Here is a 27,957-nt window from a genome sequence, read left to right on the forward strand (position 1 = left end):
ACAGTGCCACTCCTGGCCTTTTCTATTTATGTGGTACTGAGGAATCAAACCCAGAGCTTCATGCAGGCTAGCAAGCCCTCTACCCCTAAACCACATGCCCAGCCAAGACTTTGTCTTTTATAATGACATTTTTTATATAAGGTAAATCCTCCAGATTTTGAACTAGTTACTAAAATTTCCAGAATATTATGTAAAATTATTTTACACACACTTAGTAATTGCACAAAATAATAAAGTATACATTAGTGTAATATAAAAAGTAGGAAGACTGGAAATCATATTTTGCATGACAAGTAAAGACTATATTATTGAAAACAATATTTAGGAGATGAAGATTGATTATAAGATATATTTGGCTCATTTAGGTATATTAATATGTGGCATGTTTTGTTTTAAAATGCTCTCAAACTCACAAAATTTAGATAGTGAAATAATCAAATGTTATAGGTATCTCAGTATCTATCACCTTTTTATCATCTTTCTATATATGAAAGACAACACATATTTCAAATTAATAGACATGTTCATATATAACATTCACTTTTGTTGGAGAATTCATCCAATAAAAAGGATATTAGTTTAAAAATTTACTGTTACCTTTAAGTACTATAAACTAAATCTATTCATTAAATAATTTTTATTTATTTACTTATTTTTATTTATTCCTTTTCAACTATTTTTTTTCCTTTTCAAGTTTTGATACTTGGAATGATCAAAAGTAGCAATTTGACTTTTAGTTAGGCAATATATTGCAAAACATAATAACTACTAAATTCTTCCAGTTCTTTTTGTTCCAAAGATTTTACCTTGTCATACAGTACAATCTCCACCCTTGAGGTATGACAGATTATATTCCCTGCTTGACTTCCATGAAACTCAATGATACTGGCTGCTTACAACTCTAAGCAGTACCTTTGATTTAAGATGCTCACCGCTAAGGGAAATTTTCTCTATTGAAGTGATTTGATTACGATAATCTAAGTAATTGTTATGCATTGTGTTTCAGGCCAAAAAAAGACAAGGTCTTATATTTCAAATCTTTAAATTTTAGGGCTTTTGTTGTTTATGAACTATTTTATGTTTTCAAAAATAACCAAAATAATTTATTTTATATAGATTGTCATCAATTTAAATTTAATTACATATGTATAGTTAAGTGCATCCACACATTTCATATCCAGAACATTAAAGTTTAATAACAAGAAAAATACTGAACAAATATGGAATAATTGTCAAAACTTTGCATACATGTACACATATATGTACTAGATAGTTTTAAATCATAGCTAAATATGTGAGAAGAGTAAATGGAATAATTTTCAGGTCGTGAGGCCTGAACTCTGGGCCTGGGCACAGTCCCTCAGCTGTTCAGCTCAAGGCTAGCACTTTACCACTTGAGCCACAGTGGCACTTCTGGCTTTTTTCTTTTTGCTTATGTGGTGCTGAGGAATCGAACCCAGGGCCTCAGGCATGCAAGGCAAGCACTCTACCACTGAGCCACCTTCCCATCCCTAAATGGAATATTTTTAAGTGACTTTATTGTTATTATAAAGGTGATGTACAGAGGAATTATAATTACATGAGTCAGGTAATGAGTACATTTCCCTCTTACAATGTCTTCTATTCCCTCATTCTCTCCCAGTCCCTCCCTCCTATCTCCACTCACAGGTTATATAAAACCTTTTCACTAGTGTCCAGTGAGCTCCATTGCTATCCTTTTGCATCCTTTTCCCCTTGAGTTCTGAACCTTCCCCCCAACCCTCCAAAGATATACACTTGATTAGAACACACATAATGGAAGACAAAATCATTGAAAATTAAATTAAAAAAGAGACATATCTTGTTTCCATATCTTGGAGGAGGTCATAGCTAGATGGATGGATGAATGGACAGACAGACAGACAGACAGACAGACAGACAGACAGACAGACAGACAGACAGACAGACAGATAGATAGATAGATAGATAGATAGATAGATAGATAGATAGATAGATAGATAGATAGATAGATAGATAGATAGATAGATAGATAGATAGACAGATAATTTGATAAAAATAGGAAGAGGCACATAGACATTGCACCTTTTTGTTTCTCTCCTAGGAGTATCCTCTTCTTGTGTTATTGTGTATATCTAGAATCCTGTATCTTTTATCATATCCCAATGTCATTTAGTTCTAATTTCCAAATTGGCTGTTTATTTCTCTGAACTTGGATTACATTTAGCATGATTTGTTCTAGTTCTGTCCATTTCATTGCAAATGATATTATTGTATTCTTTCTAATGGCTGTGTAACATTCCATTGTGTATAGGTACTGTATTTTTTGGATGCACTCATCTATTGTGAGACATCTGGGCTGTTTCCATATCTTGGCTCTTGTTCTTGTGAATAGTGTGGCAATGAACATGGATATTCAGGTGTTTTTGTTTATCATATCCTGGCTCATGATGTTCAGGGTAGATGCCCAGGAGTGGTTTGGCTGGCTTGTAGGAAAGATATATGTTTATTCTTTTGAGTAACTTCCAGAATGTTGTCTATAGTGATTATACTAGTTTATATTCCCACCAAAAGTACAGTAAAGTTCCTCTTTCCCCATATCTCTGCAAACATTTGTTGTTGATTGAATTGACAATGTTGGCCAATCTAACTGTGGTGAGATGGAATCTCAGAGTTGTTTTATATTTCTTTTATGGCCAGGGATGATAAGTATTTCCTCATGTGTTTTTTGCTATTCATACCTCTTCTTCTGAGAAGTCTCTCCTTAGCTCCCTTGACAAATTATTGATTGGTGTACAAGGTTTGGGAGGGGTTAGTTTCTTATATAGAGGGCTCCTTATATAGAAGTATTCCTTATATAGAGGAATCCCTTATAATTCCTTATATATATAATCCCTTATAATTCCTTATATAGAGGGATCCCTCACCTATTATGAGAGCTACATTCCAGAGACCACTGCAACAGATGAAAATCCATGAAACAGCAGCAATATATTTATTATATATGTATCTATACATATATATATATATACATATATATATATAGCTTAACAAACCCTTCCAACTACTTTTCCACTTTTTAATTTTTTCCCCTTTCCCACCTTCTTTACATGCCCTTAAAAACTTTCTATCTTGTTAAATCTACATAATTATAACAACACTCTTAAAACCTGCATAATTTTAACGACATATAAAATTATACGTGGGCACTTACCAATGAATTATACAACTTGAATGATGATCAGAAATTATGTAGCTGTGCAGCACTTATGGTGATAAAGGTGATGACAATGACACAAATGTACTACACATTCAAGAAGAGCATTACAGCTTTTCTGAAGGCACCACTTCATCAGATGCTTCATCATATGGTGCAGTATCTTCAGGCCATAATTTCTATTTCCACTAAAAGCCTGGACCTAACTGAGCTCTTCATCCAAGTGATGCCCATACTTATGGGGAGTTGCTGGTGCTGCTTTTTCTTCTGAGTGAAGAGGTTTTTTTTTTTTTTATAAAATGACATGCCACCCGTATTTGTATTTATGAAGTATGATGAACGAAGCATCTGGGGATCCCATTCCTCAGCCACTCGCTGAAGTTCTTTGGCTATTCTGACCATGGTTTCAAGATGATCGAGTGTTTGACCACCCTCCTCCTCTTCTCCAGCCCAGAGTTGGTCTTGATCCTCTTTCTCTTCTTGACTTGCTGACTTCATCATCTACATTAGGTCTTACCATCAGCGGTTGTGAGTAAACATTGATCAGGTCATACACATTATCAAATGTCACGTCATTGAAACCATCTCCTCCCAGTAGTTTTGTCAATTTCACAGCCTTACCTGGTGCAGAGTGATGGACTTCATCAAGGAAGAATCCCTTGTAATCATGGACCACTTGTGGCTACAAATGTTTCCAGCTGGCATTTCTGTTTCAGTCTTCATCTCCTTTATGGACTTCAGAATATTTAAGAGATGAGATACAGTATTGTTATCACACCAGTAAACATCGGCAAGAAGCATTTTATCTGAGTCCATAGCTTCAACCAGATTTAGTAGCGTGTTTCAAAAGTGCAGAGCACCTTACAAGCGTGAATAAAACCTTGGGCGAAATGAGCAATGTAACGTTTTTCTCTAAGAACTCTATCTGAACACCATTATAAAAGAGATCAACAACATAGCTTCCAGCAGTGTACATGATCAGAAGGACTTTGAAATTGAGGTTTTTTTCTCTGCCTAATAAAGCTTAACCTCTAGGATAAAGCACTGGTAGAACCAATCAGCTGTGAGGAGTTTTCATGATTGAGGCCCTGGGGTTGTGCATCTAGTATTGTTTTTTAGGGCATTGAGGTTTTGTGATTTATTTATTAAAGCCCTGGCTTTACCATAAAGCTCCCAGCATTCCCATACATAATCAGTTACTCCATCTTTTTGAGCCTTAAAACTAAAGGCTTTGGCTTTGTCCTTCATAATAAAAGTGGGAGATGGCATTCATTTCCAAAATAAGTCCCTCTCATCCATGTAGAAAACTTCAGGCTTATAGCCCCTTCCTCAATGATAGATTTGAACATGTTCTTCACTCTCATACTCCTTGGCTCTGGTTTTATCCACAATGGAAGCTTCTCCATACAGAGAAACACTCTTGAATCCAATGCATCTTTGAAATTTATCAAACCAATCCTTGCTGGCACTGAATGTGGTGGTTCTGGTGTGGGAAGCACTCCACAGTATTGCTTCTGCATTGTTGTTGTCATCATCCTCTTCAGCATTGTAAAAATCCATGCTTTCTACAAAACAATCATAAAGTTGCTTGGCCATTGTCCAGATGGTGTTTGTATCCCAGGAGATATTCTTCTTCCGGCAGTCATTTATCCACAGGTCCAATGAAGACTTCATCCTTACAATGGCCTTATTGTGAGAAGTGACTATCTTTTTGCAGTCTTGTTAAAAGTCTTCCTTGGTGCTGGGAAGTTGGCTCAGTGGTAGAGTGCTTGCATCACATGCATGCAGCCCTGAGTTCGATTCCTTAGTACCATGAAAGCAGAAAAAAGCTGCAAGTGGCACTGTCTCAAGTGGTAGGGAGCTGGCCTTGAGCTTAAGAGCTGAAGTACAGTGCCCAGACCCAGAGTTCAGCCCCCATAACCAAAAAAAAAAGTCATTCTTGTGGTAAACCTAATGTTCTTTTCATCTTTATGTGTTGAATTGTACATCTGTTGATACAATAATGGCAGGCTATAGCAATGTAGCTTTTGCCTTCCTTTAACAGGCTGAGAACGTCCACATTTTGTTTGACAGTAAGCAACTTCCTCTGGCACTTGGGTTCACTTCCAGAAGCCTTAGAAGGTAAAAAACGTTTGGGTGGCATCATAGGACTAGAAATAAATTCAGACTTTTACAAAAACGTCACAAAAACACAACACTACAGAGCAACACTACATGTAGTGATCAGATGTCCATGTGAAGTGGACAAAGAGGGATGCTGAGGGCTGGGAAGGTGGCTCAGTGGTAGAGTGCTTGACTTGCATTCCTCCATCCCTGGGTTCGATTCCTCAGCACCGCATAAGCAAAAAGAAAAAAGCTGGAAGTGGCACTGTGGCTCAAGTGGTAGAGCGTTAGCCTTGAGATGAAGAGCTGAGGGAAAGCGCCCAGGCTCAGAGTTCAGGCCCCACGACCAGACCCCTCCCCGCCCCAAAAAAAGAGGGATGCTGAAAGATTGAAAGATTGGGCCCAGTAGGAAAGAATAAAGAGCTGATTCTATGGTCACTGGGCCAATCAGCTCCCAGTATACAGAGCACAGTACTGTGGTTGGTTGACTTCCGTTACATCAGCCAATAGTTTTACAACCTCCCATTGGCAAACTTGTACAAGCACTAGTGGTGTATAGTACTGCATCTCAATTGTGCACAGTAAGGTGTTCATCCTCTAATGAACTACATACTGTATTTTATTTTTAATATTCTTCTAATATGTTTTAATTAATATTTATATTGTTTAATTTTTAAGGCAGAAATAGTTAAAGTCATCAATATTATATGACTATATAAATACTGCAAAATCCCACAATATAGTGAAAACTCCATGATATCTGCAACACAATGAAGCCACAATAAGTGAATTGCCATATAGCAAAGGATGATTGTACTGGATATTAGGCCTTTATCTGATGTATTGCTGGTAAAGGTCTCACAGTCTGTTGGCTCTCTTCCTAGTTAATAGCTCTGTCCTTAGCTGTGCAGACAATTTTAATTTTGATGTAGTCCCACTTGTCCAGTCTTTCTTCTATCTATTGTGCCCCTGTATTTTTTTTACAGGAAGTTTCTACCTGTATTAATGTTTCTGTTACTCCCTTGCAGTAATTTCAAAGTTTTGCTCTGACATTGAGGTCTTTGATCACTTTAAATTGATATTAGTGCATCGTGACAAACAGGGTTACACTTTTAGTTTTCTGTAAATGTATGCCCAGAGAAACAGCTTTAATATCTGTAGGAAGTAAAACTGTTCAAGCTTCAAGATTTTTTGAAATATTAATATTTTTCCTGTGGATTTAGCAGTCCTTTGACTTAAACATGATGATACCACAAAATAGTCCTGTAAGATCTTAATGAAGTGAAATCTTAAAGAGTGAGAAGTTAACACAGGTCTCTCAACTTAGTTATTTCATTCAAACAGACATGGAACTTAGGCTCCATGTTTCCCAAATGATATGTGCTAGAGTAAATTTTGTTAATAATTTGATCTAAGAGCTGATGGTGATGCCATTTGGGTTTACCATTCAGCCATTGAAAGATTCTTCTCTCCTATAAACTCCTGGTAGAAATTGAAGCTCCTAATATTCTTGGATTACATTTTTAAACATATACAGAACAACATGGGGTGGGGGGGGGGAAGGAGGAGTAGCAAGAGAAAATATGTAGATACAAAAAATCCATAGTAGTGAAAAAATCAGACTTCAACCATCCTGTGGAAGGGGAAACATAACAAAGTCTCAGGGAACAAAAAGAGTCAATTTTGAAAATAAAAATTAAAAATGGGTATACTATTCATTTTATTCCAAAAAAACCAATGTCCATACTATAAATTTTTGTCAAGTTCAATTTCCTCTTAATCATATATCAAAATGATTTAAAATAAACTCTCCTTACTCTACACAATGATTAGTATAAAATAAAGGTCTAATGTTAATTAGAATATAAAATTTACTTGTAGAAAAAAATGACACACCATGTTATTAAAACACTCATGGAGGTCTGCCTCAGAGACTCAAAGCTACAGGACGTAAACTTCACAGTAGACCTTTTTGCCATGCTCACTTCCTCAGTGAACTATCCATCTATCTTCACAACACCTTTCCTTCAGCTCTTCCATTCCAGCAGAGACCTAGCCTTGAAAATCTCTGTGGAAAGTTGCTATGAGCTTTCCTCTCATCAGTAGTGCTGAAATACAAAAGCTACTTTCCAAGTCACACGACAATGTTGAAGGGAATAAGAGACAATGAAGTGTAGCTGTTGTTCTACTCTGAAAGGAACCATGATCAAAAGCTGTCACCATCACTATCCACTGAGTTGAGAAAACAAGTGTTATCTGAAAACATGTGTTACTGAGTACAAGTGTCAATGAATGGGAAAACTGGACCCTCAGCTGGGAACTCCCAATACAGAACTTTCTCTAGAAGTGGCAGTTTTAGCTGGACACCTCAGCTACAAGTCTTTCCATGTATGCTCAAAACAACATCACAATCATATAGATTTTTGCAGGTGGGAATGGAAGGTTTTAGCTATTTAGCTGTTTAGATACTTTGTACTCCAAAGTATAGCAATATAGATGCCATTTCCTAAAGTAAATACATTTCAAAAAAATAAAAATAAAAATCCTAAAAAAATAAAAAAAACACTCATGGATTATCATTGGGAACTATATATTAAAAATGGAAGCCTCTTATCACTGCCAAAGAAATAGTACCAAATATTTCAAACAAATTATCTGGGAATCATTCATTAAAAATATATGTACACTTAAACATTCATATAAAGCATATCAATTATATTGCATTTTACTAAAAAATGCCCAAGGAAATTGTAAGGTCCGCTCCTGGATGGCGAGCAGACTCCACCCTCCTCGCAGCAAAGTCTCCACCCAGTACCTGCGTTACCTAGGCAACTGGGACACCTGGAAGAGGTCACATCTGCATCCGCTGAGGTCACATCTGAATTTGATGTGGCCACACCTTTCCCCACCCATACCCTACATAAGGGCTAGCCCAGGCCCAGACTCTCCCTTTTTTCTCTCTCTGTTCGTTTCTAGCTCTTGCTGCTCTTTTCTTGCTCTCTTGCTCTCTCTCTTTCCCAGCCACGTGGAGTGCCAACCTTGCCTGGTCCCAGCAGGTCTACCCCTTACCTGAATACCACGTGAGTGCTACTGTTCTTACCCCTCTCTCTGCTCTTTTCTCTCTCTTTCCTCTCTTCCCAGCTCTCTCTCATTCCCAGGCCTTTCCCAGCCACGTGGAGTGCCACCCTTGCCTGGTCCAAGCAGGTCTACTGAATAAACCTACCCCTTATCTGAATACCACGTGCGTGCTGGTGCTGTTCTTACTCGGCTTACCTCTTTTTAAAAACCTAACATAAATGGTGCCGTGACTCGGATAAAGGCTTAAAGTCAGGATAGCTGGGATTTCTCTGTTTTTTTTCCCTCGTTTTTCTTTTTCTTTTCTTTTTTTTTTTTTTTTTTGTTCTTCCCTTTTTGCTCTGAGGAATACCTGCAGTTCTGACGGCCTTTTGCGAACCAGTCTGTCTGCGGCGGAATCAATGCATTGATACCATTGCTGCCTTCACATCCACGTCCACACTTCTCTACTCTGGTGAGTGAAACTACTCTACGGCTCTCTGTTGCTCAGTCTCTGTCCAGACGTGGCGCCACGCCCGAGAGCTCCTATGGCCTTCTCTCTAAAGGGCTCTGGGGGAAGTCGGGACGCCACTTCTGCCTGGTCAGCTCTCCTTCACTCACCAGACTGACTCTACTCATTTAATGGGGTGCTGTGAATCACGCCTGAGCCGTGAAACCCCTTTGAAATGCCTCCTGCGCTCCCTGGAAAGCCAGAGAGCCTCATTTTTATGCCATTCTCAGAAGTACACAGTTTTTGCTACTGCAATGGTAAATGATCAGAAGTCTGTTTACTTTCGGGCTCTCTTTGCTCTCTCTCTGCCATTCATGTCCAACTTTCCCTATCTCTCCCTTTCTCTTTTCTACAACTTTTTGGCTTGTGCCTTGAAGAGTGCAACGCAGGCTGGGTCCCAGGGACCCCCCTCTAGGTTCCCTCTCAAAGGCTAGCCATTGTAGGCTTGGTCTATTTGTTCAGGCTTTCTTTGTATTCTTTCAGAAATTCGCCATCTTGAATCCGCCATCTTCGCCACGTGGTGGGTTAAGGGTTTGGCCCCATCTGACCCTTAACCTTCCACTAAGTTTACTACTCCATCTATTCTAAGGTGCCTTGCTAACAAGTTGCTCTTTTCGCAGGCCCTAGTAACTGAGGCCCAACCATCTGATGTGCTTTGTTAGCAAAGATGTCTAAATGTCAAAATTTTAGGTTTTGAGTTTTGCCTTTTTTGTTTTGTGTTGTGTATTCTACTACTGACTACGTGGTTCTAAAATACTGGGCATATCTGTGCTAAAATTCTCATCACATCTAATGAGTTTTGTCATTTCAGAATATTTGTTGGCAATTCTTGATAAGAACCAGGTAAGCTCTACTTATTCTACTTGATCTCCTTGTTGCTTTAATTGAAAATAATAAAGGGCTTTTGTGGCAAAGATTTCAGTTCAAAGCCAGCTCGGGCTAAAAAATCCCTAAGACTCCGTCTCCCAGCTAAACTCTGCAAGTGGTACTATAACTCAGTGTGGTAGAGTGCTAGCCTTGAGCAGAAGTGCTCAGGGACAGTGCCCAGGCCTTGAGTTCAAACCTCCTTAAATACTAGTGGTACTATAACTCAAAGTGGTTCAGTGCTAGCCTTGAGCGGAAGCGCTCAGGGACAGTGCCCAGGCCTTGAGTTCAAATCTTGAATACCAACTGGGACAAGCCATCCCAGCAACGAGCACCTAGACTCAGCCAGTCTAGGGAACAAGGGAACGTGGAAAGGAGTAAGAGGAGATGATGTCACATCAGCTACTTTGTGCCTGCCCTTTCAAAATTAACCTGAGCCGGGAGGTCAGTAGAAGTAAGAAGCCTGCCCATCCAATGTCTATACCTGTCTACCTATTAACTGAACAGGAATTTATATTCTTGCCTTTGTCACCTGAATTCTCTACCTAGTCGCCAGATGTCAGAAGTAACTAGGGACATTTCTACCAACATTTTCAGCCCCAAGTCCTTCCTCTTGCCATTTATTTGCTCTCTAGTATTTTTTTTCCAGCCCCTCAATGCTCATGAGACTTCTCCAGATTTCATCTAAGGACTCACGCCACCAAGGGACAGCTGCTGCTCACTGCCTTCTCTGGGAGGAGACCAAATTCCAGCCTTTTACCCCTATTGTCGACACCCCTTGTCAGCAGGAAGTAGCCAGAGAGAATCCTCGCCCTATTTCATGATTATTAAAAGGCTGGAATGTAAGGTCCTTTCCTGGATGGCGAGCAGACTCCACCCTCCTCGCAGCAAAGTCTCCACCCAGTACCTGCGTTACCTAGGCAACTGGGACACCTGGAAGAGGTCACATCTGCATCCGCTGAGGTCACATCTGAATTTGATGTGGCCACACCTTTCCCCACCCATACCCTACATAAGGGCTAGCCCAGGCCCAGACTCTCCCTTTTTTTCTCTCTCTGTTCGTTTCTAGCTCTTGCTGCTCTTTTCTTGCTCTCTTGCTCTCTCTCTTTCCCAGCCACGTGGAGTGCCAACCTTGCCTGGTCCCAGCAGGTCTACCCCTTACCTGAATACCACGTGAGTGCTACTGTTCTTACCCCTCTCTCTGCTCTTTTCTCTCTCTTTCCTCTCTTCCCAGCTCTCTCTCATTCCCAGGCCTTTCCCAGCCACGTGGAGTGCCACCCTTGCCTGGTCCAAGCAGGTCTACTGAATAAACCTACCCCTTATCTGAATACCACGTGCGTGCTGGTGCTGTTCTTACTCACCTACCTCTTTTTAAAAACCTAACAGAAATACCATACAAACATTTTTATGTATACATGAGAGAAAAATATTACAGAATAAATTTAATATAGGTGTGGGAAATATATTACATTTATTCCTGCAAGGTGAAGCATGGTCAAAGCCACAAGTTTGATCTATAAGTGGGTCAGTCAGTTTTCTTTGACCCAAGGGAGTGAGTTCATCTAAACTTCTGTGCAGTACCCATTATCATTTATCATATTGTGAAATAGCTTCATGATATACATGATTTGTAAAATAATCTGTACAATTTGGGAAAACATTAAAGCTATGTATTTCAAAACCTCATGAGTCACCAACAGTTGTATAAAATTTCCCCAAATTAAATTTTGGTGAAGTATGCCATTGCTCTAGCCTACAAAAATAAGCTTTATCAATATATGTGTCGATTGCAAATAGATAATTTAAATTAACTTAAATTGCCTCAAATAACATTTAATGCTTAAAGACTTTCTGAGTCATCTCTATCATTTATTAATTCATATGGGCACTAAAACAAAATGCCTTCTAATTAAAAGATGTCAAACACTGTGCTTAATTTTCAAAGCAGCATTTAAAGCAGAAGGTCATAATTCTTATTCTCAGAATTCATGAGTGTGAAAGACATAAGCATCCATTGGACACTGGAGTTATTCTACTGGGGGACTCTCAAACCCAACAAATAAGGCATACTAAAATTACCCACTTTTTTATATAAACATGTACTTCAACTGGAAATTCATTAATTTGTTTTGACAATGTATGTGACACATTTCTCATAAAATGGTGCTATTAGTTTTTAACTTAATCTTAAATACATAGTTGATTAAACAGATTTCAATGTCACAAGTCAGAGATGTGTCCTATATAAATTTTATGTTTGTACGGGGCTTGAACTCAAGACCTGTGTGATCTAATTCAGGTTTTCCACTTATAGCATGCACTCTACCTCTAGCCAGAACTCCATTTGGAGTTTTTTTATTGGAAATAAAAATCTTTCAGATTGGCTTCCACGGCTTGTTTCAAAATATGATTCTCAGATCTCAGACTCCAGAATAGCTAGCTCTATTTTTGGCTTCTTTGTAGTTAATTGGAGATGAGGGTCTCATGAACTTTCTTGCCCAGGCTAGCTTCATACCAACTTTCTCAGATCTCAGAGACTTCTATAGAAGCAAGCAATCATCATCTAACCTAAATTCCTAAATGATGTAGGGGACACTATTTTAAATGTGTTATTGTGACATATTTCTGTAGAATAGGCTAAAATAGGAGATCAGAGTAGAAATATGGAGCTATTTCAAAAGAAGATACTAGTGTCTCAAATGTATAATATTAGTTAATTAGGAGGCTGAGATCCCAAGCATGAGCTTGAAGCCAGGATAAGGAGACAATTATTAGAGATTCCACATCCAGAAAAAAATGCTGTCATAACGTTTAGTGTACCTATGAAAAAATGGAACCAGGTAACTAGAAGATGGTGTGATTGGGAGATATGGGGAGAAATATTAAAGTGGTTATATTGATCAGGATACATTTTACTCATACACTGACTTACATGGTTAATTGAAACTCCTTTTTACAATGAATTTCTAGAACATTTACAAATACTATATTTATTTTTCGCTAGTTTACATCCTGGAGGACTAAAACATCACACTGATCCTATGTGATTGCCTTGCTTTGGAGTTGGGCAGAAATCATGCCTCTGTTTCCATGGGTGCCAATTATCTTTCACCAGATTAGTTTTGATGGGTTTGCAAACAGGAGTTACTGTGTTCTTTGTTTTGTTTTTTACTTTGTATACGTAAGCACATCTCTTGCCAAGTAAAATTGTTATCATCTTGGTCATTAAACACCTTCCATTTTAAGGAAAGCCAGCATATAGCTGGTGAAAATATCCTTGAAACACAGCCTCTACTCATTTAGCCTATTTGAAGAGTTATAATCCCAGCAGTTCTCCACAGGCTCCAATATGGCAGAGAATATACCGCTATTTTTTTAATTAAAAAAATAACTAGCAAATTCCAGCTGGAATTTGGCTATGACATTATAAGCCCAACATGTGACATTTAAACATTTTTTTCTCAGAAAAAATAAAAGAAATGACCATAAATAAGTAAAGATATAAAGCAACAGTTTTGTGTTTTTATTGTTAAACTCTGTAACTTGGTTATGTCAATAATGATGTATATGTGGAACTGATTACCTATAAATTATATTGAAATGCGTGAGACTAATTGGAAAAGCCTCTAGAATGATTGTAAATAATAATTATAAGGCATGATGTCTTACAACATCTTCAAAGCAAGGAATAAACATTTAAATGTAGTTGCCAAGGTGGCACGAGGAAAACAAAGACTTTTTTGGAGAAATGTTTCTGAGGATAAAAAGCAAGAGCACCTATGTCAAATGTGTTGTGCTGTAATTGATTTTAAGGATTGATAAGCAGCCATTGAATAACTTGCTATGGATAATTTCCCTCTCAATTTCAAATTCATCTATAGATTGTTTTATGGGTTCTTTCCTTGATTTCTTTTCTGTTCAGACTCCTATGCTAGGCCCCGGGGTTACATTACTTAGTAAAACAGACAGGATATCTGACTTCTTAAAGTTTTCATTCTGGTGAGGGAAGATATTAGGAACTGAATACATGGATAGCATACTTTGCATAAACGGGCAGTTATATGAATAAAAAACAAGACATGAGAAATAAAAATATGGAGAAGGGAAGTAGTAAGTCACGTGATTAATTGTAGTCTTCCATAGAAAGATGTCATTTTGTTACCAGTGGGTGGTGGTGGAAGTGAGCATCTCATATCCTTGGCATTTCCAATGGGAATTGAATGAAAATGCACACATAAACAGACAGCACACAAAAATAAAGTTGCAAAGCAATTACGGAGAAAAGGAGAGGTTGAGAAAGAGACAGACAAGGACAGAATGAGAATACCATCAAGGGAAACACAAATGGTAGGCCTTCCTCACCTATGCAGCTCAGTTGCAAACATAATTAAGAAAATTTCCATTTTCTCCAGTTCAGAGTATTGGAAGAGTTCATTGGAATGACAATGGACTGATCTTAGGGAAATGAAGTAAAGTTACTTAAAAGACTTTTAAATTTTTATATTTTTTATCATCATTAAGTACTTGTACAAAGGTGTTAACATTTAACAAAGTAAGTGTATAAATATAATGCTTTGTTTTGTGGGTTTTTTTTTCTTTTTTTCTTTTTTTTCTCTTTTTTTTGGGGGGGGGTCCGGTTGTGGGGCCTGAACTCTGGGCCTGGGCACTGTCCCTCAGCTCTTCAGCTCAAGGCTAGCGCTCTACCACTTGAGCCACAGTGGCACTTCCGGCTTTTTTCTTTTTGCTTATGTGGTGCTGAGGAATTGAACTCAGGGCCTCAGGCATGCAAGGCAAGCGCTCTACCACTGAGCCAACATCCCAGGCCTTTGTGGGGGTTTTGACTTGTTTTGCCAGTTCTGAGGCTTGAAGCTTGAACTAGCATTCTACGCCTGGTGCTGGTGGCTCATACCTGTAATCCTAGCTACTCGGGATGCTGAGATCTGAGGATCGCTGTTCAAAACCAGCCAGGGCAGGAAAAGCCGTGAAATTCTTATCTCCAATAAACCACCAGAAAACCAGAAGTGGCGCTGTAGCTCAAGTGGTAGAGCACTAGCCTTGAGCTGAAGAGCTGAGGGATAGCGCTTTGGCCCAGAGTTCAAGCCCCATAAGAAAAACAACAACAACAAAATAAAATACCATGAGCACCCTACCACTTGAGCCACAGCTCAATTTCTAGCTGTTTGTGGTTAATTGCAGATTAGAATCTCAGGACTTTGCTGCTTGGGCTGGCTTCTAACTGCAATTCTCAAATCTCAGCCTCCTGAATATCTAGAATTACAGGAGTGAATCAGCAGCAGCTAGCAAGTATAATACTTCTTGATCAGTGTCACTCTTTTCATCATTCTCTCTACATCTCTCCCAACATAATTCCTCCCAATTTTCTTAGTTTCTTAGGATATGCACTGAATTTGACTTCCTTTCCAGTCCCTGTTGGGATCATTGCATGTACATTGAGATGCAGTTCATATGCAGGATGCTTTTAATAGGAGTTGGTTGTACAGATGTCAGAGTAAAGGTGCATAAAGTTCCATTGCTTGAAGTTTTTCTATCCTTACGGAAAAGTTCTGATGATTTACTGGCAACTAACTACTCTCAAGGAAGAGTGGTCATGGGAGGTAACATGAAGAGATAAAATGCTTGGGTCTCCTAGAACATGACTAGGAGAGGGGTTTGGTCTCAGGTTCTTTCCCCATAGTTAACTCTCCTTCAATTTGAGTTAAATGGGATTTCAAAGTGAGCCATAAGATTTAAAGAATTACTGCTCTCTACAAGAAATTCTACTGCATAGACAACAGACTAAATCAATGAAAGATAGGTTATTAATGAGTTTGGAGCTAACTGAAAGGGAACAGGACTACTCAAATGAGAGAGATGGCCACCACAAGAATTCAGATACTTTATATGACTTTTGGAACTGTCCTGGAGTTTTGAAAGAAGCACAAGAAAAATCAGATTCATCTTTCCAAAGGATACTAGCATGTTGATATAACATCAAGGTCTTTGAGAGATGTCTAAACAGAATATGATGGTGGTTACATCAAGGTGGATAGCATTGGAAATGAGTTGAAACAATCATATTTGTGTAGTGTTTAATTTAAAGCTCATCTAATTTTCTGATGGACCGTACTTGGGTTTCAGAAGAGGTAAAAAAATAACTCCAGTGTTCTCACTATATAAAATAACACAGGGGTTTGATAAATGAGATGAGAGGTGTGGATGCAACAGATTTGGGGTATGATGACATGATTGGCTTTGGATTTTAATATCTAGGTTTCTCAGTAGACAAGTAGCCATGTTGAGAATGCAGCTGATAAAAGATTTTCAAATCTAAGTCCATGTTTGGGTTTGAGAAAATAGCGTCTGTCAGAACATTCAAAGTTCCTGAAGTTATTAATTACTGGCGTTTATATCCATCCTTTTTTTCTTATCTTGTATAGTCAGTGGCATGACCCTTATTGTATATCACCTTTTCTTTCTTAATTCCCTGACATCCTCACACAACATCCTTTTCAGAACCATCTTTGTGCTATTATTCCATTTCCTATTTCATTTGCAGACATTAAAATTTCTGATGAAAGACAACAGTTCTTCAATGTTAAAGCCTAGTTCAACCTGGCATTTAAACTTAACTCTGGCCCTCTTGGTAGGCAAGTGTTATATGTGAGCCATGCCCTTCCTATTTTTCATCTTGAATTATTTTGGAGAGGGGCTCACCTTTCTTATCAAGCCAGTCTGAATTGCATTTATATTCCCTCTTTTGTAGAATGACAAGTATACAGCAACTCACCTAGTTTTATGTTTGGTATAGAGTCTTGCCAACTTTTTCTCCTGGAATGAGCTTAAACTACTATATCTGCCTTTTAAGTATCTGAGATTATATTCAAGAGCTACCATGCTTGGCTGTGTTATACATTTTATGCTTAAACCATTGGAAAAACACAAATCCATCTAGTAAATGGAAGAAAAGTATTGCACTTAAAATGTAGTTAGGAAAAATGTGACAGTCACTGCCATGGTCCATAAATCTTACCTAGAAATAACTGGAAACTTTGCCCCACCCCAAATACTTAAGTCAACATCTACAATCTCAGACACTGAGTGAGGTAAGGTTTCACTCGTTTGTATTGGTGGGTTTTTTCCTCCTTAGTAGAAAAATGCTAACTGACCTATGGTGACTCACAACTGTTATCCTAGCTACTTAGGAGGTTCAGATCTGAGGAACATTGTTCCAAGTCAGCCCAGGCAGAAAAGTCTCCATGGGACTCCTACCTCCAATAAACCACTCGAAAAAGCTAGAAGTAGACTGTGGCTCAAGTGGTAAAGCACTAGCCTTGAGTAAAAAGAGTCTTAGGGACAGTGCTCAAGCCCAGAGTTCAAGATTCAGGACGGGCAAAAAAAATAGGATCAAACAAATAAATAAATTTGTTGTTCTCAAAAATTCTCTTTCTTGTTGGTAGCATGGCTCAAAGGGTAGAGCTCCTGATTCTCAAATATGAAGTCTTAAGTTCAAAGCCCAGCACCACCTCGAACAAACAAACAAGAACAAACTAACGAAAAAAAAAAAAACAAAGTTAGAAATAATCTCATGTGGGACACATGAAGAAGGATGTTTGCTGTTTTAGGTAGGAAATTTACCTTCTGTGAGTACACAATAAATGTCAGAAGTACAATCCTTTCATCAATACAATGAATGTTTCTAAGTATTAGGTCACTTAGAGCAGTGTCATCCACCTTGTCTTAACTTTGAAATCTATCACTTAGAGTTCTGGATTTACATTTATAAGTAGGAAATGATCTCAGGACCATTATAATAAGTATAGGGTATAAGGGAAAAAAATGGATGCAAAGGAAAAACTGTTCAGATATACTCGAGTCTCTGTTATCCATTGATTCTGTTATCTCCTTAATTCTAGGAGACTAAAGAAGTTGAAAGCAAAGCTTTCACATATAATCTGCAATATTAAAGAGATCAATGGCAATGTGAAGAAAAGTCTAGAAACAAATAATATGAGTTATTTCTACAGAGTGGCACACAAAGGCAATCTTGAGTGATCTCTGTAATTTCAGATGCTCATAAAATTTAACAATGTACATGTCCATTTTATAAAGTAAAATTAATTTAACAAAATAATATGCAAGCTCAATCATGACAATATTTAATAAAAATTTCGAAGGCAATCATTTTAATTAGTTTGAAATGCATCAGTAGATTAATTTATTTGTAATTAAAAGAACAAACAAAAGCATAAATTTTCAAGCCATGACTCAAACTCAGATCTTCTGACCTCCAAGAGGTCCATTAAATTTACAGTTTAGTGATAGTTAAGACTATCACTATAATTTACTTATGAAAACATTTTGATTATGTTTAAATTGATAGAGTCAACTAAAACACATGCTAAGCTTAGTAAATATAATGTGATCTAAGGACCAAAATACAAATTTTTGAGATAGATTATCTGATGACATGAGTAAGCTGATTAAATTTTCATTTGCAATTACAGCATGGTCTGGCAATAAACAAATACTGAATTATAATATCCATCATTGAAAAATTCTTATCTTTGAGAATAATATTCATCAGAGAAATAATACTACTTTTTTTTTGTCGGTCGTGGGGCTTGAACTCTGGGCCTGGGCGCTGTCCCTCAGCTCTTCAGCTCAAGGAGAGCGCTCTACCACTTGAGCTACAGCGCCACTTCCGGTTTTCTGGTGGTTTATTGGAGATAGGAGTCTCACGGTCTCTCCTGCCCGGGCTGGCTTTGAACCGCGATCCTCAGATCTCAGCCTCCTGAGTAGCTAGGATTACAGGCGTGAGCCACCAGCGCCCGGCAATAATACTACTTTTTAATCGAAATATAAAAATTGACATTTTTTTTAAAACCTGTAATTTCCAAACTGTCATATGAAACAAAAATGAAAACTTTTTGAAGAAAAAATTCATAGCCATTAAAGTTGGAGAAAGTCTGTTTTTAAGTCAGAATTATTCAGCAGAGGTATTGACATCCCAACTGTATTTTAAGAATAACCTATAAAGCTATTAAAAATAAGGAAGTATGCAAATTATTTAATGCCTTTTTCTTAACAAGTGAAACAAATTTCACATCTTAAGTTATTTCTGAAGCTACATTTTTATAATTATAAAGATAATTCAAACAACTTTTTAAGTATTTTTCTAATATACTTTGAAATGAAGACCCAAGTAAACAAAAACCAACAGATTTTCCATATTTAATACTGGATATTTATATTTAAAATGTACAAGTTATTTAAATAGCAAAGGGATTGAATTAAGTTTAACATGAAGCATTTGTGATTACTTCCCCCAAAATAATAGTATTTTTTCTTGTGCTTAAGAAATAGTCAAGGGGTAATGTGATGTAAAGCCCTGTGTTCAACCTCCAGGGTTTAAAAAATATTAAAAAGTAAATGTACAATGTAATAGCAATTGAAAATTATCATAAATACACTAAAATTAGATTTTCAAATGTAATTGATAAGTTTTAGGGGAAATTCCTTAGAGCAGATTGTAAAATGGATATGTACATTTCAGTACTCTGTAATTCTCAGATTTTTCTTTCAGAAACTGGAAACAGAAGTGATTTTGTGTAAAATCTCTCATTTTGAAATGAATGCATTCAGGAACTCAATAAGGGCAATTTGGGGATTTGAGATTTTTACACTTGATTATAAACCAAGAGCTTGGGGCTGGGAAGGTGACTTAGTGGTAGAGCGCTTGCCTTGCATGCAGGAGGCCCTGGGTTCGATTCCTCAGCACCCCATAAGCAAAAAGAAAAAAGCCAGAATTGGCGCTGTGGCTCAAGTTGTGGAGTGCTAGCCTTGAGCTGAAGAACTGAGGGACAGTGCCCAGGCCCAGAGTTCAGGCCCCACGACGGGACCCAAAATAAATGAATACATAAATAAATTAATACATACATACATACATACATACATACATACATACATACATAAATACCTAAGTAAAAATAAAAAATAAACCAAGAGCTTCCCTAAAACAAGCCACACAGCCACTAGGAAGTATAACAGGGCATAAAGGTTTTTGTTTTTCCCTTGGTGAAGAGTGATACACAGCTACTCTTACAGAAACTCATTTATCCCTTAACAATGATCTAGAGAGTATATAGAAATTGTTTTCCTCATTCACAGTATTCTCCACAGACAAAGAATCTAATATCAAATTTTATTAAAAGGCAACTGTTTTAATATCAAAGACAATATGACTTCATTGACAGAAAAGAATCTTAAGTGTTCATAAGAGCAGTCCAGATACATAATAATCTGCAAGTTTCTCATTTCTTTTCCATATATACCCTCATTTAAACCTTTCCCCACTGGGAGATGAGAGGATAGAATATTACCATTTTGTTTCCAAACATATCCAAATTATATATTGATATCAGCTTATCTTTCACTTGTTAAATCTCACTGTAGTTTTTCTTTATTTCCTCTCACAAATATTGAAATTATCCACAATGCTTGAAAGATTTTTATTTGTAATCACAATATCTACTTAATTATTACCCCTTGGCAATCTCACATCTATAAATGAGCTACAGCTTGAAGTAATAGAGAAAATTGGAGACCTATGCAAAAAAACCCAAACAAACCCCCAAAACATAGTATTAAATATATACACGAAACCAGGGTTAACCAATATAGTGAGACAGTGTTTTCCTACATAGGAAAAATACCAAACTTTCCCTTCCTTTCTTTGAATTCTTTTTTTTGGTGAGGGGGAGGGTCTGGTCGTGGGGCCTGAACTCTGGGCCTGGGTACTGTCCCTCAGCCCTTCAGCTCAAGGCTAGCACTCTACAACCTGACTGAGCCACAGCGCCACTTCTGGATTTTTTTTCTGCTTATGTGGTGCTGAGGAATCGAACCCAGGCCTCAGGCATGCAAGGCAAGCGCTCTACCACTGAGCCGCCTTCCCAGTCCCATTTTTTTTTGTAGGTCATTTATATAGACAAACCTTTATTGGTGTTATTCAGAAAAGGAGGGTATAGATCACAACTCAAACAGTGGTAGGAAAGAAATATAGTGCCACAGTTATGAGAGATTGGCACAGTAGGGAATTAGAGTCCCGTGAGGACGTTCTTAGGGGGAATGCATCTCCTTAAAAATCTTTTAATTTAATACAAATATGAATTATTTTGTACAGTTACTGTATTCTAAATAACTCCACAATTTTTTAGAATTCATAGGAGACTAGCTATCACCCAAAACAAAAAGTAGTGTTATGAAAATTACTTTTTTTTGGGGGGGGGAGGAGAGCAGTCCTAGGCTTGAACTCTGGGCCTGGGCACTGTCCCACAGCATTTCAGCTCAAGGCTAGTGCTCTTCCACTTGAGCCACAGTACCAATTCTGGTTTTCCGGTGGTTTAGCTAGGATTACAGGTGTGAGCCACCAGTGCCCAGCCAAACATTACTTTTAAAAATCAAAATTGTTTTGTTTTTTCTGGATGCTAATAGCTCTCACCTCCAATTCTAGCTCAAGAAGATCAGTGTTCAAAGTCAGTCCAGGAAGACAGACACGTAGAGTGCTTATGTCCAATTAGTTAGCAATAAGCCCAAACTGGATGTATGGCTCAGATGTTATAGTACCTTCCTTGGGTAGAAAAAGCTGCAGGCATGAGGCCCTGGGTTGAAGCCGAACTGTCAGCACACATACACACACACACACACACACACACACACACACACACACACACACACACACACACACACACACACACACACTCATCAAATTCAATAGTTTTTACTAGAGTAAAATTTCCAAAACATGAATCACTACAATATGAAAAAACTTGGACAATAAGTGATACCAACAAAAATAAAACAAACATCTACATGAACAATAGAAATTAATAAAATATGAACAGAATCATATAGAAAAGCAGCAAATTTCATGGTTTCTCAGAGTAAAAACATTTCTTTATTTAAGCACACACATACAGAGAGAAATGTAGTTATATAGAAAGGCATTTATTATAAGGAATTAGCTCAGGTCTATGAGAGAGCTGAAGACCTGTAATTGGAGAACTGGAGATATGAGGCCTGATAGCATTGTTACAGTCTAGGTGTAAAGAATTGAGTACAAGGGGAGTTGAAAGTATAAGGTCTAGCTCATATTGTAGTCTAAAGTCAGAAGAATATGTTCTATTTCAAAGAAATTCAGAATGAGTGATTATAAATATATACACACATATTTGTATATTCATAAATTTTATTTGATTTCTATTTTTTTTGTGTGGTAGTGGGTTGGGACTCGGGGTCTTATGCTTTCTTACATCTTATGCTGGCAATCTAATTGAACAGTGCCTCCAGCTCAGCTTTTGCTGTTTACTTTGGATATGCACACTTGTAAACTTCCCTGCAGCATCTGGCTTTAAACCTCAATTCTCATTATCTCAATACTCTGAAGGTTATATTCACATTATATACTCAATGTTAACAGGATTATGGATTATGTGAGCTACAGGGTGCCAAGCACCGTGAGTTCTCTCAGTCTGTCATTGACTTTAACAAAATAAATGCCCATATATGCTTCTTCTCTCAGTTGATCCATGACAATGTAAATTTCCTCTAGAAACAGACTCACAGAAATACTCAAATTAATATCACACCAAATATGAAAACACCAAGAAGTCTCGGCCCGGGCCCACAACTTGTCATTGGAAATCAAGAAGAAGAAGTGGATAACTTTTTGTTCCTCCGAATGGCCCGCCTTCAATGTGGGGTGGCCTAAGGAGGGCTCCTTTAGCTTTGATGTTATTTTACAAGTGAAGTCTCGAGTCTTCCAGCCCGGCCCTCACGGACATCCTGACCAGGTTCCCTACATAATTACTTGGGAAAACCTTGCTCAGGATCCCCCAAAGTGGATTAAGCCTTTCCTCTTTCAGACACCAGTTCCTCTACCTGCTCCTCTGCCTTCGTTTACTCCCCTTGTTCCTCTCTCCTCTGCCTCCTCCCCTCCACCTGTACCCTTACCTTCTTCTACTCCCCTTGTTCCTCTTTCCCCTCCCGCGTCTTCCCTATACCCCATAAAAGAGTTGTCTCAGTTTAAAACTAAGGGTTCCTCTTCCCAATCTCCCTCGGTTTTACCTGATGACCAGGCGGATTTACTACTATTAGACTCCCCGCCAGTCTTGGATCCCCAGCTGCCGCCACCACCCTATGCCCAACCTGCTCTGATAGAAGAACAAAGGGGCCCACTAGAGGTCCCCCTTTCCCCACCCGCTCTTTCTCCGGACTCCACTGAGCCAGGGATGGGGTTCCAGTCGCCACCGCTGCCTCAGGCGCCCTCCCCACCTCCTAGCAGGAGTTTATGCCTCCTCTGTGATCTAGGTTGAGGGAGTGGGGGAGTATGGACGGCCCATGCTTTTCCCCTCCTGACAGTGGCTGGCCAATTCCAGTATTGGCCCTTTTCAGCTTCAGACTTATATAACTGGAAGACCCATAACCTGCCCTTTTCCCAGGACCCTCAAGCCCTGACGGGCTTGATTGAATCCATCCTGCTAACCCACCAACCCATTTGGGACGATTGTCAGCAACTCTTACAGGCACTCCTTACTACAGAGGAACGACAGCGAGTGTTCCTGGAGGCTCACAAAAATGTTCCAGGAGAGGATGGCAGGCCTACTCAGTTGCCTAATGAGATTGATGAAGTGTTCCCGTTAACCTGCCCAAATTGGGACTTCAATACTGCAGCTGGTAGGGAGCAACTCCGTCTTAATCGCCAGGTTCTATTGGCGGGTCTCAAAGGGGCTGGGAGGCGCCCCACCAATTTGGCCAAGGTACGTGCGATAGTGCAGGGTTCTGAGGAAACACCTGCGGGATTTCTAGAGAGACTAATGGAAGGGTACCGTATGTATACGCCCTTTGACCCCTCTGCTGCAGATAGACAATCCGATGTCATTATGTCATTTATTGGGCAGTCGGCCCCGGACATTCGGACTAAGCTGCAGCGACTGGAGGATCTTCAGGAGTATACTTTGCAAGATTTGATTAAGGAGGCGGAGAAAATTTTTAATAAGAGAGAAACTCAGGAAGAAAAGGAAGAAAGATTGCATAAGTTGCAGGAGGATAGGGAGGACAAGCGAGATAAGAAACGTACCAGGGAGTTAAGCAAGATCCTGGCCACCGCAGTCAGACAGCCAGAAGAGAGAGAGAGTAGGCCAGTGAAAAACAGGGGAGACAAAAAGAGACTACCATTGGGCCAGGACCAGTGCGTGTACTGCAAAGAATTCGGGCATTGGGCCAGGGACTGCCCCAATGTCAAAAAACAGACCAGAGGTGCCCGGAAACCGGCACCGGTGTGGTCATTAAAAAGTTATGACTAGGCCAGTCAGGGCCAGGAGCCCCGCCCTGAGCCCCGGATAACTTTACAAGTGGGGGGCAGCCCAGTTACCTTCTTGGTTGACACCGGTGCCCAACACTCGGTACTGACCCAACCAAAAGGGCCTCTAAGTAATAAAACATCCTGGGTACAGGGAGCCACTGGAGGAAAATTATACCGGTGGACAACAGAGCGAAAAGTGCATTTCGGGACGGGGTTAGTCACTCACACCTTCCTCTTGGTTCCAGACTGCCCTTACCCATTGTTGGGGAGGGACCTCCTCTAAAAAGTAGGGGCCCAAATTCACTTCCAAGGAGGGGGGGCTCCGTTAGGGGACCCCAAGGACAGCCCCTCCAAGTCCTAACCTTACGCCTGGAGGATGAACATCGGTTACATGAAAGCCCTCAATCAGCCCCAATCGACCCCCAATGGTTATCAAATTTTCCCCAGGCTTGGGCAGAGACTGCAGGAATGGGACTGGCTACAAATCAGCCTCCTGTGGTTATTGGACTTAAAGCTTCGGCTACCCCGGTAATGATACATCAGTATCAATTAAGCAGGGAAGCTAAAAATGGAATTAGGCCACATATACGAAAACTGCTCCAATTGGGTATCTTAAAGCCATGCCAATCTCCATGGAACACCCCCTTATTGCCCGTCAAAAAGCCTGGGACAGGAGACTACCATCCAGTACAGGACTTGAGGGAAGTAAACCGGAGAACAGAGGACATACATCCTACGGTACCTAATCCCTACAACTTACTAAGTACGTTGCCCCCAAGTCACACATGGTATACAGTGTTAGATTTAAAGAATGCCTTCTTTTGCATGAGGCTAAGTCCTCAGAGTCAACCGATCTTTGCTTTTGGATGGAGAGACCCAGAATCAGGTTTTTCAGGACAACTCACCTGGACAAGGTTGCCTCAGGGATTCAAGAACTCCCCAACCCTGTTTGACGAAGCTCTACATCAGGACCTGGCTGACTTCAGAGTCAATCATCCCCAATTTGCTCTTCTACAGTACGTAGACGATCTGCTCCTAGCAGCTGAGACTCGAGATGACTGTCTAAAAGGTACCGGGGCCCTTTTAAAGAAATTGGGAGAATTGGGGTATAGCGCCTCAGCCAAAAAGGCCCAAATCTGTGTTCAACAAGTGACTTATCTAGGCTACAAGCTGGAAGGGGGGCAAAGGTGGCTAACGGAGAGCCGCAAACAAGCCATCACCCAGATCCCTCAGCCCACAATTGTGCAAGCGCTGAGGGAGTTCTTAGGGAGTGCTGGATTCTGTCGCTTGTGGATGCTAGGGTTTGCTGAACTGGCAGCCCCTCTGCTTACTAAGGCAAATACCCCGTTCCGATGGGAAAAGGAACAACAATATGCTTTTGATCAGATTAAAAAGGCCTTATTGTCAGCTCCAGCCCTGGGCCTTCCGGATATAAATAAGCCATTCACCTTATTTGTGGATGAGCGACAAGGAATTGCTAAAGGAGTCCTGACCCAGAAACTAGGGCCCTGGAGGAGACCGGTGGCCTATTTTTCAAAAAAACTGGACAATGTGGCAGCTGGGTGGCCCCCGTGCCTCCGCATCATTGCAGCTGTGGCCATGTTGGTAAAGGACTCGGACAAGCTAACCTTAGGACAGCTTTTGACAGTGATGGCGCCGCATGCCATAGAGACAGTAATTCGCCAGCCCCCTGATCGTTGGCTTTCAAACGCCCGAATCACCCATTAACAGACAATGTTGCTAAATCCTGACCGGATTCGATTTGGGGCCTTAGTCTCTCTCAACCCAGCAACTCTGCTTCCCTACTCGGAATCTCACCTCCCCATTGAGCATAACTGCCATCAGATCCTGGCGGAGATACATGGGACCCGTGAGGATTTGACTGACCAACCTCTACCAGACGCTGAACACACTTGGTACACGGATGGGAGCAGCTTCCTGCATAATGGTGAGCTAAGGGCAGGGGCTGCAGTGGTAGATGGGACCACAGTCATCTGGGCTTCAGCCCTAGAGCCTGGGACTTCAGCACAAAGGGCCGAACTCATTGCCCTGACGCAGGCATTAACAAAGGCTCGAGGAGAAAAAATCAATATTTACACAGACAGCCGGTATGCCTTTGCAACCGCGCATATCCATGGAGAGATCTATAGGAGATGAGGTCTGCTGACTTCAACAGGAAAAGACATTAAAAACAGAAAAGAAATCCTAGACCTCTTACAAGCCCTTTTCCTACCCAAAAAGGTGAGCATTATCCATTGCCCAGGCCACCAAGTGGGGAGAAACCCTGTAGCAGCAGGAAACAGGATGGCAGATGAGGTTGCCAAGGCAGCGGCCTTACACAACCAAACCTTTGCATTAGCTACTTCACAAGAACAGCAGCCAAGCAAACCCCCTCTCTTTCAGTATTCAGATCAGGACGTAGAGGTGGCCAAAAAGTTAAGGGCAACCTTCAATAACTCGACTGGAGCTTGGGAATATGAAAACCGGACAATATTACCCCGAAAAAACGTGAAAAGGCTGGTTACCTACTTACACAGGTGGACCCATTTGGGGTACAAAAAGTTAGAGACTCTTTTACAAAGGCAGGAGCAGTTTCATTACATTCCAGATCTATCAGACATAAACAGGTCATAGACTCTTGTATTCCCTGTGCCAAGGTCAATGCAGGCCGATTCCAAGCGCCCGCTGGAGTCAGAATGAGAGGAGAGAGACCTGGTACTAACTGGGAGGTCAATTTTACCGAAATTAAGCCTGGCAAGTATGGAGCTAAATACCTCCTAGTCTTTGTGGACACTTTCTCTGGCTGGACAGAAGATTTCCCCACTAAACAAGAAACTGCACAAGTGGTAGTTAAAAAAATTCTAGAAGAGATTTTTCCTCGGTTTGGACTCCCTAAGGTAATAGGGTCAGATAATGGCCCTGCTTTCGTCTCCCAGGTAAGTCAGATGGTGGCCAAGCTGTTGGGGATAGATTGTAAATTACATTGTGCTTATCGCCCCCAAAGTTCAGGGCAGGTAGAATGAATGAATAGGACAATTAAAGAGACCCTAACTAAATTAGCCCTAGAAACTGGCACTAAAGACTGGGTCCAACTCCTTCCCATGGCCCTGTTTAGAGCTCGAAATACTCCAGCAAGCCATGGATTGACCCCCTATGAAATCCTATATGGGGGGCCCCCTCCTATAACAGATTTTCTTGATCCTGCCATTGATTCTTTTGCAAATACCCAAAGTTTACAGGCGCGGCTGCGGGCTCTACAACTTATCCAGAGGCAGGTGTGGAGACCTTTGGCTGCTGCCTACTCAGCGGGGAGTTCAAATATCCCACAACCCTTCCAGATTGGCGACGAGGTGTACGTGAGGAGGCACCAGTCCAAGACCCTCGAGCCACGGTGGAAGGGCCCATACATTGTGCTGCTGACTACACCCACTACGCTAAAGGTAGAAGGGATCGCTGCCTGGATCCACGCCTCCCACGTCAAGCGAGCGCCACCCTGAGACGCAAAGGACCCCACAGGGCTGCCCAAATGGAAGCTACAGCGCACTCAAAATCCTCTCAAGATAAGACTCTCAAAAACTGTTTAATATTCCTTGCTGTTGTAACCCTAACAGTAGTTGAGGGACAAAGGTTCCACCCCCTGGCAGGCATAAATTCAAACCCACACTTTCCCCAAAACCAGACATGGCAGGTAGTAGATGAACATGAAAGTATCATCTGGTCCACTTCCAACATAGCCCCTCTCTGGACATGGTGGCCTGACCTAAAACCAACCTTTTGCATAACACTCACCGGTACTGGAGTTTATAACAGCCAGACTGCAGCACGGGTGATGAGGCTAAAGGAGGGTTTCCC

The 27,957-nt window shown here is 40.2% G+C and overlaps 1 protein-coding gene across 1 annotated transcript; it reads left to right on the forward strand.

Annotated features, from left to right (window-relative positions):
• The first annotated feature begins 15,219 nt into the window (after positions 1-15,219).
• Positions 15,220-27,707, forward strand: LOC138811659 (uncharacterized). The gene is given in 5 exon segments (XM_069999364.1): positions 15,220-15,361; positions 22,410-23,111; positions 23,163-24,433; positions 24,436-26,724; positions 26,727-27,707. Coding segments are annotated over 5 exon segments (5,385 nt in total).
• Positions 27,708-27,957: the final 250 nt, after the last annotated feature.

Source organism: Dipodomys merriami, unplaced genomic scaffold (genome assembly GCF_024711535.1).
Source record: "Dipodomys merriami isolate MVZ:Mamm:240054 unplaced genomic scaffold, mDipMer1.0.p SCAF_546, whole genome shotgun sequence".
NCBI classification, from domain to species: domain Eukaryota; kingdom Metazoa; phylum Chordata; class Mammalia; order Rodentia; family Heteromyidae; genus Dipodomys; species Dipodomys merriami.